Source organism: Sciurus vulgaris (assembly GCF_902686455.1).
Source record: "Sciurus vulgaris genome assembly, chromosome: 10".
NCBI lineage: Eukaryota > Metazoa > Chordata > Mammalia > Rodentia > Sciuridae > Sciurus > Sciurus vulgaris.
Window position 1 is genome coordinate 39,346,043 of NC_136470.1, and position 12,838 is coordinate 39,358,880.

The 12,838-nt window shown below is 31.7% G+C and overlaps 1 protein-coding gene across 6 annotated transcripts in view; it reads left to right on the forward strand.

Annotated features, from left to right (window-relative positions):
• Positions 1 to 9,174, forward strand: part of CADM2 (cell adhesion molecule 2) — a 1,028,501-nt gene extending 1,019,327 nt beyond the window's left edge. For all 6 annotated transcript variants that reach the window (XM_079155914.1, XM_079155912.1, XM_079155913.1 and 3 more), the window contains 2 exons: positions 959 to 1,084; positions 2,114 to 9,174. In XM_079155914.1, coding sequence (XP_079012040.1) covers positions 959 to 1,084; positions 2,114 to 2,232 — 245 coding nt within the window. In that variant the 3' untranslated portion in view covers positions 2,233 to 9,174. The remainder of the gene's footprint in view (positions 1 to 958; positions 1,085 to 2,113) is intronic.
• The last annotated feature ends 3,664 nt before the right edge of the window (positions 9,175 to 12,838 follow it).

Consider the following 12,838-nt stretch of genomic DNA (forward strand, 5'->3'; position numbering starts at 1 on the left):
AATCTGATCTTTGCCACAGGGCTGGACTTTACTGGATTTTATTTGCTCAGAGCTGCACCCAGTTTTATTCCTTATTATGTGACATCCATAAGTTTTCAAACTTTTGAATATCGAAATATCTGGGATTTCTTTTGTTCTCTTCATTTCTGTTTGAAAACTGCCTGCCCTTTACTGACTCATCCCTTTCTAAATAGATCTCATAAAGGTCAGAATTTAAGAGGATATTAATAATCTGTCTTTTTCTAACCACTCTCTCCAACTACAAGTTCAATAGGCATTTAATTCTCTATATTGTGTATTCATCTTCCTTCCCCTATAAACAGCATTTAACAGAGTTGTAACCTACCACCAAAATACCTTCTTCCCTTTGGTCAAATAGTGTCCACTGCTCTCTCTCTTTTCTTTTTCAGTCTTCTTTACTAGAAGTGTTGCATGAACTTTAAGTGTGGAAATTCCCAAGTGGTCTGTTCCTAGACCTCATCTTCTATCTAGACTCCATGGGAGTATTCATCGAATGTCATAGCTTTAAATAATGTTTATAGAATGGTAAATTTTCCTATTCGGTGCCAGCATTTCCCTTGACATGATTTTACTTAAAAATTTTTAAGTTGGGTTCGTCACATACACATATATATTTACACATATGCAACATGTAAAAACACATGTAACATATAACTGTATAAAATCACATATATGCTTTTGTTTTATTCAGTATTTCCCTTAAAATGTAAACTCAAAGACAATAATGAGGATGTGTCAAATGTTATAGTCCCAGATGTCTTGTTTGTTATAAGCCTATAGTAAATATTTGTTGACTGAATGATGGCTAAAATACACATTCATGAATTTTATCATAATAGGAATGTGTTAAGCTCCAAAATAATACTTTCTAATGTAGACATGTATAGTATGACTATCTGACAGACTAATTAGAATAACATGATCCTCTCTTTTCCAGATCCCAATGCTCTGGCTGGCCAGACTGGCCCTGATCATGCTCTCATAGGAGGGATAGTGGCTGTAGTTGTATTTGTCACACTCTGCTCTATATTTCTGCTTGGTCGATATCTGGCAAGACATAAAGGTGGGTTTATACTTAAATTTTAAATAAAGTACTCCATTTTTTTCAGAAAAAATTCTAAAAACTAGCTTTATTTGCAAATATACAAGTGTTTATGATTTCTGTTTGTTTGTGTGTGTGTGTGTGTGTGGAGAGAGAGTGTGAAAGTGGGGGAGAGGAGATCCAAATACTAAATTCTATCAAGAAATTCATGATAATGAACATGTTAAATATGTCACCATTCATTCTGATAGCTACTTTAAAGCAAATTCTATCAATAGTTTGCTCTCTTGTCCATTACAAAACATTGACATATTTTCCTCACTAATATGATTGCATGTCTTTTCACTAGTGGGAAACAAAAAATCCACCAAATGCCTGTAGTGAGATTTTTGTCTTAGAAAAAAATAACAAATTTTCTTTTTCTTTTTTTTCTCTGGGCTAGTGGTTCATTCTGTGAGCATTGGTTATTGGCTAAACATTATTTTACGGAGTCAACCTAATTCTAAGTTGAGTAAAAACTGATACACACATGCGCACACACACACACACACACACACACACACACACAAAATAGATGAAAGCTTGTAATTTATCTCTGGGATTTATATTTTAAATCCAACTATAAGTATATGTTTGACATTTGTGTTTAGAAGTTTATGGAAACACAAATAAGTATATTAGTGAGGAAAATATGTGATTTTTTTGCAACGGTCCAGGTAGCATATAATTGGCATAGCTTAACTATTAAATAGATTTACTAAAATGAATGTTGACATATTTGACATGATCATTAACCACCTCTTAACAAAGGATCCTGATTGCTACAGCTGCATTTGCTTATGTGATCTTTATCAATCATTAAAGAGCAGCTTCACCAGCAACACACACAAGAAAACTGAGAAAAGGGTGAATTGTGTGGGTTACATCTCAGAATATGTTCCAACATATAAGAAATCTAACATAAGTTCTTTCCTTAAATGAATACAGCTTTATTGCTGGCTTTTTTACTAGGCTCACAGAACTAACATAGTTTTCTTCCAATATCCACAGGAACATATTTAACAAACGAAGCTAAAGGAGCTGAAGATGCACCAGATGCTGACACAGCCATTATCAATGCTGAAGGCAGCCAAGTCAATGCCGAAGAGAAAAAAGAGTATTTCATTTAAAATTCAGGCCACGATTCTGAGTTTTACTTACCAGGCTGGCTGCTGAAGAAAACTGGCTATCATCTTTCAGAAATCATTTCTACCATCTTCTGCTATTTTTATTAACTTCCATACTGTACTGCTATCAGTAGCCAGTGTATACCAACAATCAGCTGTCAAAAGCATCATTCTTTAATTACTGTACCATCCATAATGCAGGACATTTCTTACTGCCTAAATTTCACACCATTGCTCTTTTAACATACAGTGCTTGAATATACAGCCTTAACAATGTTAATTATCTCCTTGAATCATGATATTGAGTTGTTTTTATACATTGAAAAAAAATGTATGCAGAGTCCCTCCCTATTTCTTTTTTCTTTAAGTCACAGACTTTATTGGTTTTTCACTGGACAGCTTTCACAAGTAACAGGATTAGGTAAAGACCTAATGTGCTTAAGTTTAATTGAAGATTAGAGGTTTACAAACAATGTTTTCTACCTGTCTATCTTCAAAGACAACATGTTTTTGAAACATATGCCCTAGAAAACACAAACTGAGAACAAACACCGTAGCATAGTTTCTAAAATGTTTGAGATTATACTAGAAATGCTGTATCAATTTGCTATTTAAAAATGTAGTATTTGATACAGGAGTCATGTATATGGATTGCAATCATGACATGACATCTTACATAATTACATAGATTCTACCATTAGGTTATTGTAGCTTCATTTACTGATAAATTGTTCCAAACATTTAACTGCTTTGAGAATCACAAAGATTTCTTTCATTTCTCAATTTGATTCTATAATTTATTTGCTCCAAAAGGACTCACCTGCCTAAACAAAATTGAAGTATCCTTAGGGCACAATTTTGAGACATTTTAGTATCTGTATATAGTGCATATAATAAATCCAATTAAACATTATTTGATACATATTTAACTTTTTTGGCTGTAGGTAATTCAGTCATAAGTAAGCATTTTCTAACGTCCATTATATCCCTTTAGATATTACTTAAACCAATATTATAAGTAGATAACATGTATTAGTATTTTTGTCTGTATGTCCTAGCACTGTTCAATGACAAAATTTTCTAGTTCTTGTTAATTTTTATTTGTTATACAATGGAAGCACAATGTTATAAGGAAAGGTAATTTTAAGCTAACAACCAGTGCACAGCCTCAGGTTTTAAATTACAACCACAGTTGAATAATAACCTAAAAATAAATTCTTAGTTTGCTAAAAATTTACAAATTTTAATTTGGCAGTTCCAGGGCTGCTTACCTATGTTGGTTTGCCAAAAAGAAGTGTTTAAGATATGTTTTCTGTATAAATGAACTAATTCTTTATATTAAATTCCTGTCTATGCATTTTGTGAGGTACAAACTTATGAAACAGTGAGTGATGGAGAATTTCTGCCATGCTTTCAACTCCAAGGTGAAGAAAGTCTCTTTCTCTGGATTATTTTGAAATTTTGATGTATTTAACCATTATGAACTGCTGTATTCTTAAATATGATGCAGAGTTGATCTAAAGTCATTATTTCTTCTAGTAAAATACAATATTGCTAGAATAGTTCTCTTTAAATTTATTATATACTAAAGAATAAAAATCCAGTTAGATAAAAAAAATATTTTCCCATTTACAAGCATTGCACCTTTAAGAAGAACAATATGATGAAATGGTAGCTACACTTGTGATGTCTGACAGCATGATGGCCTAGGGTTTTTCAAATAATATCTTGGAATTTATTTTTGAGGAATGAGAATGGTTGAGTACAACATCATGTATTAATATCGAATGAAAGACAAGGGTGCTGTATCTTAGATTATTTATCAAAAAAGTATAAATCTTTAAAGGACAATGTTAGAATTTTAAGTTGTTTTTTTTTTCTTTTGATTGTCGAAGCATTTATCTTGTTGATTTCTTACAAAAGACAAAGGACGATGTCAGTCAAGCAGCACTTTTTCAAAATATACAGAACATAAATAATATGATGTGGTTGAGTGTTAACATAATAAATCATATACAGTATGACATTTTAAGGAAATAAGTCTGCATTGATGTGATTGCATGCTTGTTTTTACAGTTCACTCCATACCATCTGTGGAAAAATGCAATAATATGTTAATATAGTATGGTAGTTTGAGAGAATCAGGTAGGTGCTACTAGACACATTGAAACTAGAATAGGTTTATAAACTGTTCATACCTTTCAATGCATAATCTTTAGAAAGACTCCACAAAGCAAAATTCATCCTGTTAGTACAAAATGGAAAGGTTCTTATTGCAGAAGTAAGTTGTATAAACTGCATCATCAATTACTATTTAAAGCCTAATTTCAGGATGCACTTACAAAATTGCTACTCTTCATTGATGCTGTATTCACATCTCTTTCATTTCATCTATATTCTACTTGGCTCCAACTGCTAAATTGTTGCCTAAATAACTCAATCATTACTTATAGCACTATAAAATTAGAAATCCAAAATTGGTTGCATTTCAGATTTTTGACTCTTTTAACCCTTTAGAGTAATAGAAAATCTCATTTGAGCTCTTGAAAACTAACTGGTAGATTGGTATTTGTGAGCTCTAATCAAATGTTTTCCAGTTAAATAGAGTTCAATATGAACTAAATATTATTTTCTATGACTCGAAAAAATTAGCAATGGAATTATATTTTCCTATCTTTAAAAATTATTTAATTTTCACTAGAACAGGCATAAATTATAAGAATTCTTCTCATTTCCATTCCAACAAGTCAGAAAAAAAATGAGATAAGATTTCTAAATAGTACCCATGTCCATTGCAAAGTCTAAAATGTGCATACTTGTATGCGCATCCAGCCACTTTCTGTCTCTACTAAGTGAGCACAGTGGCTAGGGGACTCAATGAAAGACTTGTGCACACACACTCACGTGCACACACACACACACACACACACACACACACACACACACCTTGTAGAATATGGACATTATTCTTTACCAAAAGTAGCTATTCTCTGCCAGTGTACTGTTTACAGTGTAAATTGATTGTCCTCCATTGGAAAAAAAAAAAATCTAAACAACATTCTTCTTTTCCTCTTTTCCATTTTTGAGTGTCTTAGGTAGAATAATGATCATAATTAAGAAGAAAAGGAAATCCATGAACGCAAGGGTGAAGACAGAGAGCATGAGCAGAGACTGATAATGGTGACCATGTGTGTGTTTGTGTGTGTGTATGTGTGTGTGTGTGTGAATGTTTATGAGAGAGGAAGAAAGAAGACAGAGAGAGAGAGAGAGAGATTTCAACTTGTTTTCTTTTACCAGAAAATCCAAGAAGCAGTTTAAGGAACCTGATATTGGAGTTTAATCTAGACTGGATGATCTCATATTGATTCAAGATGTTTAATCTTTCATTGAAACTCCATAATTAAAATAACAAATAGAGAAAGAAAACTAACTTTCCTAATTATGACAAAGAAGTTAACGCCTCATTTATTTTTATTTCTTGTAAAAATATAAATATCTCAAATAAAAGGACAGGCTCACTTGTAATTATGTACTCATGATTGTAACAGCATTGAGATTCTATATAGGCACATGTACAGCAGCTGTTTGACAGTGATGGCTCTTCCATGTAACATAGCAGTTATCGTGTAATTTAGTGCCACTTATTGCAAAGTGTTACCAAGGGGAACATTGAAAATATTTTTCCTTTTTTCTCTGAACATAGGACAAATATTAAATTTCATTTTTTTTTAATTGTGGATAAAATGCAAAACCTCTTGTCTGACTGCAATTTTCCCATGAAACTTATGATTGCTTAGAGCCTTCTAAAAGTGCTCAATAATATTTCCTTTTGCAAATGGTAATCTGTGATGAATATTAAAAAAAATTAAAAATTTAACCAATAATCACGGTTGAAATAAATCAGACACCTAATGAGAATTACTGATGAGTAATGCTTTTTGTTAAGTGGCACAAAGTACACACTAAAAACTATGCAAAATATAGGTAACTACAGTGTACGTACATGTAAGTATCTTGTACTTGCTGTGTATGGATGTTGGAAACCCGTGTAATTATAATATGCATTTTGAATACTGGGAAAGAGGAAATCTTAGTGTAGATAATATAATTTGTTTTGAAATATACACTGGCAATATTGAAATATACTCAGTGCAATATCTGCAATTCTATTGCTGAATACTTCATGCAAAGGGATTTTTAAAAATTCTTAAACAAGATCCAAGAGTTTGCTAATCTTCACCTCTCACACACTAAAACATTAATCAAAAATACAAGTAACTCAACAAGATAAGTTGTTCTTACTTAAATATCAACATAATAAAATAAACTAGTTTTTGGTTTAGATATTAGCATTATTGCAGATTAAGAAATAACCTGAGTTTTAAACTTTGATTTATAGCTAGTTGAAATTAAAATTCTTAAACTTTCTTTGAAGTGTTTGTATTTTAATAGATTGAAGTACTTTTATTAAGAAAAAAAAATTATTCAATAATTAATAGTTAAAGCTGTTATATCTTAATGGCAATTTTATCTCTTTTCCTACTCTATTATTTTTCCTTTTCTCTCCCTATTCCACGCCAAACATTCCCTTTGCACTTATACCCTTCCAAAGGCAATGGATTGAAAGATGCAAGATAATTAAGAGAGTCAAGGGGACAACATACGAGAATGGGTTCTAAAATCATCAGCATTTTTATGTCTTGAGATTATTAATATTGAATGCAATAGTTATTGGATATAGCTGGTAATTACTCTGCCATGCATACTTACAATAATCCTTCTACCTCTCACTTTTAACATGGGCTATGATACTTCAGTATAAATAGAGGAAATGATTATTTACAGGATATCCCAGGAAGCATTATTTTGGGACTTTCATAACAGTGCACTCCCCACCCCCTGGGAAATCTCAAAAGCCAATTTCTTGTAGTGTATTCTATGGTGTATGGATCTGCGTTTGTTTTCCTTCTCTATGATTAACTTTTCCTGTAGGCATAATATGATAGCTTGATAAGTATGGTTTTTCTCATGCCTATTTAATATTTCACTGTAATGTAATTGTGATTTTTTAAAAATAATTTAATGGCAACACTTTGCAATCCAACCTGATTCTTAATTTAATTTTTAAAATGTAAAAATCTTATAAACCAATGCTATTCTAAGTGAAAATCATGCTCATGATTTTTTTCTGAGAAGTTTTATCTGTATAAGACAAAAATTTAAGTATTTTAAAACTGATCTCCTAATAACAAATAATCCCAAGTAATGCAAAGTATTGCCACAAAATCCTCTTTATTTTGCCTGCATAGGCACAATATGAATTTTTTAATGATGTAATTTAATTATCATAAAAGAAAATGCCATTTTGTGATCATATTTTCCTCTAAGGGAAAAAAAGGAACACAAACAGTTCTCAAATTCTGATGGTGAATCTATAAAATATGCTTAAAATTAAAATTAGATGATTCTATGTTATATAGATATGTTACAAATAGTTTTCGATCCAATCTTTACCATCTTTTTCATATAAACACATTTCTTGTGCATAAATATATATACAAATATGCATACATATAACCACACACACACATACACACACACACACTCTCTCTCTCTCACACACACACATGCTTATATGTATATATATGTACAAGAAATGATTATTGGAGAGAATGGGCCCAAATGTGAAAAAGATGTAAAGAAAAAAACCCACTATTTTCCCCTCTGAAATATACTGTATATTTCAAAAGAAGTAACGTTAAAACATAGTTGAAGCTTGCAGGGGCAAAAGACAAACCTACCAGGGCTCAGCACTTAAGCACTTTTCCCACATCCAGGGTCAAAGCAGCAGTGATTCCTACATGAACTTTAAAGTGCAGTATGAAATGCAACATTACACTTATACACAGTACTGTCAAACCTCAAATGCTTTCTTTCCTTAGATGCTTTTCCTTGTACATGATATCAGTAGACACTTTTCTCTTTATATTTGCTGGTAGTGAAAGTCATACGCAATAAAATATTGATGGTTGAAAGCAGTGGTCACTAATTGGTTTAAAAAACTATAGAGTGTAAACAGAATTGTTATATCTTTCACCTTTTTGCTTTTCATTGTGTTTCAAATGTGTTGAATGAATCTCATGAACAGAGAGAAAAATAATCTAGAAATTTTTCAAAGCTGGTAATATTTCTCCTTATAAATGTATAAAATTTTAATCTTTTTACAAATTTATTTAACTGTACCTGCTGTACTTATTGTAGATTCAATGATGCAGTTAAGTAGTAACACAAGGATTTATGAGTTTGGAATTGCTGATCTATTTTCTTCATATTCAGTTCACATCAATGTTTGTGAATTGGTTGTTTAGCTTTTCATTCAACCAAAAAATATTCCCTCAAGAAAGCTCCATTTTTATCATAAATATTTCAACATAACCAACCTTGGAATAAGTCTGCCATGTTAAAAAAGAATTTAAAGACTTATCTCTGAAAACGGTACCCAGAAATGCAGGTGTTCCCAGTAACGTAGCTTCAAAAATAAACTGTTCTATTTATATGACATGAAATTCATAACTTTTGGAAGGGTATATTTATGACAGCGTAAACAATAAATTCTGTGCTATAAAGAACACCCACCAAAATTAAGCATATTGCACAGAAAATCAACACAATTATTGAATCTACTTTTGTCATTAACATTTTAAAAAACAAAATGCATATTGTAATATTAGGTACATGACACTTGCATGTTGATATGCCTATATACTTACAAAGTATTCAATGTGTACTTAGTGGCGCTTAAAATATGTCATGTACAACTCTTATAAACATTCTTACAGGGTTCCCATTTGCACTTCATCTTTCAGTAAAGTCTTGTCAGAAAAAAACATTGTCTGATAAATATGGAAAAATAAAATTTGAATTTTAGTTATCTGTTGGACATTACTGAATTGTCTATTCATTTAGTACATTTTTTAGACTTGAAAACAGATATTGAAAGATGGAACTTTCTTTTTTCCAGTGACAACTTATGAAAGATGCTACAAAACATATATCTTTCTGCCAAACACATTATTTTGAATACTTTCTTTCAACTGCATACATTACCCATTCATTTTAGGTATCGTCAAAGATGCCCATTTTTCTTGTACTTTTCTAAAGGGAAGTTTTAAAAGTTAAACATGGTAAAATAAATGTTATCTTATTTGTACAACATTCATTCATTACTCCTTGAAATATATGAACCTTGTAATATGCTGATTAAGGGTTAAAAAAGTGTTGCTGACTTAGGGAAATTTGCTTGAGATTGCCAAAATTTCAAAACTCTGTAAAAGGTAATTTTACATTCACTATGTGTGTTTACTAATGTTGACTAGGAACAGAAGCAAAAATATCTAAACCTATTTTTTTTAATTTTCACACTCTAACCAATATTATATATTTCAACTACCTAAGATAATGCAATTAATAATATATCCATCCTAAGCTTATGCCAATAAGAATTTGAGATAAGCTTTTAAATTTACGGAGGATTTTCTTTGTGTCTTTGGGAGTTCACTTACCATAAGGTATTTTATAATCTACTTTAAATAACAGATTTTGTTATACAGGGTAAGCCAAAGGCTGTACAAGAATTAGTGTCATTGGGTCTGATATTTGTGTTGGACCATGAAATATTCCATTAAAATTTGTCTGTAAATACAAGGCAAGATTTTGTATCTGATTTGTTTTTTTAAGTAACATGTTATTTTATTTTCAATTCATATTTCTCCAGCAAAAACAAGCCATGCAACATAGATTAGGAAATTTGACACTGAATCAAAGGTCAAATTCAGCACATTTAAAAGAAAATTATGACATTTGAAGTGGAGCATTCATGAACCGACTCCCTTCCTTCCTTCCTTCCTTCCTTCCTTCCTTCCTTCCTTCCTTCCTTCCTTCCTTCCTTCCTTCCTTCCATCTTTCTAATACCCAGCATGCCTGTTCGACCAGCAACTCTTCAACCAAATAAACTTAAGGCTTCCTGGATAAACTAAGTCTCTGTTTTCACAAGGACAATATACTTTTTCTTTTTTTGGTGAAAATTTTCAATGGCATTTTTAAATTAAGAAGGACTACCAGAAATTCTTCTTAGAGTTTTCATAAAGAACATTTCAAATCATTTCTTAATTACTAACTGCATAGTGATTTGGGTACAGGAGAGGGACCTTCATTTTATGCCCTTTCTGGGATAATGTTCATATGTAACACTATGTGGCTTTAGACCAAAACTTCCAGAAAATGTACAATTTTCAAAATTCCTTCAAACCAGATTTTATTTGTCTTGTGAAATTTAAAAATACCTTTTTTGTTTTTCATAGTAGGTAGAAACCTAGCAGACACAGAAACATACAGAGAAGAGCTAAGGGGAAAAGAAGTTTCCCAGTTGCATTTTAAATACCATTTATTGCTACTTTAAGTTGCATGCTATTTAACTAAAACTTAGCTTTTAAATATCTACAGGTCAAATTAGTAATGAGTCCAACACATGAACTAGACAAACATTCTGAATGTAGCATTTTATGCCCAGACCTTTGAAACCTATTAGTATAATTGAATTATCCTTCCAAATAATGGTCATTTTCTGCATCTTTGGCATTCTTAAGCTAGAGGAAGAGTAGAAAAATCCTTTAATAAAAATCTATACCTATGAACTCAGTCTTGTATTTAAACTAACTGAATAAAACCCAGATAAATGACGTCTCTTTAAACTGTTCATAGCCCTCAATTAAACTGGTATTTTTCTATGTTGATTTCCTATGTTAATTTTAAAAATAGATCTGATTAATAGGTAAATACTTTAATGTGTTATAAATCTTGATTTTCAATCACTTTCTAAAGTGTGGCCATGACAATGACTCAAGTTAGTCTGTTACTGAAAGTCCTAAAACATATCCTGAACATACTGCCACAATTTAAATTAATTTTGTCTTTAATGAATTAAATCATTACATGGGCCCAGGGTACATACAATAAGAATACTCATGATAAAGATTTAAGAAATACATTGTCATGTACATTGTAGTTAGTATATAATAAAAATGTAGTCCAGATATGTAAAACTAATGAAATATTTCTGAGAACAACACAATACCCTTGGAATACTGTAAATATTTGTTCCAAAATTGGAAACATACTTAACCAATGAAAACATTTAACTAACAAAATGGATATGTCAGAAATATATCTTTTTACTCCCCAAATAAGAGAATATCAAGAAATGGAATTTTTTTTTCCGTTTGTTGAGGGATTAAAAAAAGGAATTTAAAACTTTCCATAAGTAAGATTTGTCTATTTGGCAGTTATGCTAAAGAATGGGAACTTTCCCTGATACCCTGACACCAGAGATCAGATAACCTTTTTGAAATGGAATTGTCAGGGAGTCCACAAATTTGGATGTCTTCAAAGTAGCAGGATTTGGTTATCTAATGACCTGAATGTTTTAACCACAATCTACCAATCGCATATTTTCTCATTTCAAAAAGTAACACATTAATGCTGGATTTGTTTCCATAAAGATATGAACCTATTAGCTTTGCATCTCCTACAATGGATTATTCCTTCCCCTGCTTCAGGCTATCCTGTTTCTAAGCCCTGAATAACAGACATGTTGCTTAATGTAGCCCTAAAGAAGACATTGACATTTTAAATTCTGTTTTGGTTTTTGTGCTAATCTAACAGAGTTATGAAAAAGTAGATAAATGTACAGGATATATATACAGAAATTAGGGGAGATGTTAAGTCTCACTATGAACTTGAAGCTGAGAATCTTGCTTTAGCCTTTTACCAAAATGGCCCCCAACTCTGTATCCATTGTTATTCATGTGGGTCCTTCATGAACCCAACCACTATCTGTGATCTTGATGCTAAGGTACTGGAGTAGCCCTACTATGCGAGTCTCTACCTTTTCCAAAAACCTCCTGCTTTTCCAGAGACACAGAAGGAATATCACGTCTCATAAAAGGGGAATTTAAGACTAAAGTTACAAGGCTATTTAGTGGAAGCATCAAATTTAGAATACAAATTCACTGCTAAACTACATTGCTTCTTTTTTGTGTAACTTTGTGTCACTGGCAACACAGTTTCTTCTTTCCTTTCTTGCTTGTGGTGTGTTACTAGCAGTGTTCAACTGTCAGAGGCATAATTAATCAATATGACAGGAATTTGAGAGTGAACATTTTTTTAAATTTATAAGATTCTGAGTTTCTCTTAGTGTCCTCTCAAATGAATGATTAAAATACAGTTGCAATGTCAATTCTATTTTTAAAAGGTTGCTGACAGTAAGCAAGAACCAAACCAGAGATTTATTTACTTTTAATGGGAATATGTAGAAGAGAAAGGGACAGTTTGGGAACATGACAATTTTTTGAGGTGAACACTGAATGACTTTCTACTAAAGGAGGCTTTGGATACTCCAGGAGAGCATAAAGATGTTAGGAAGCACAAGGGTATAGATACACTTTCCTAATCTATGGTACAGATTGATCTGGAGTTCTGGAAGCAAAGCCCTGAAATGTCCCTGGAAATTATCTTATAGCAAACTTTCACAGAGGGTCAAAGGTCAACATTT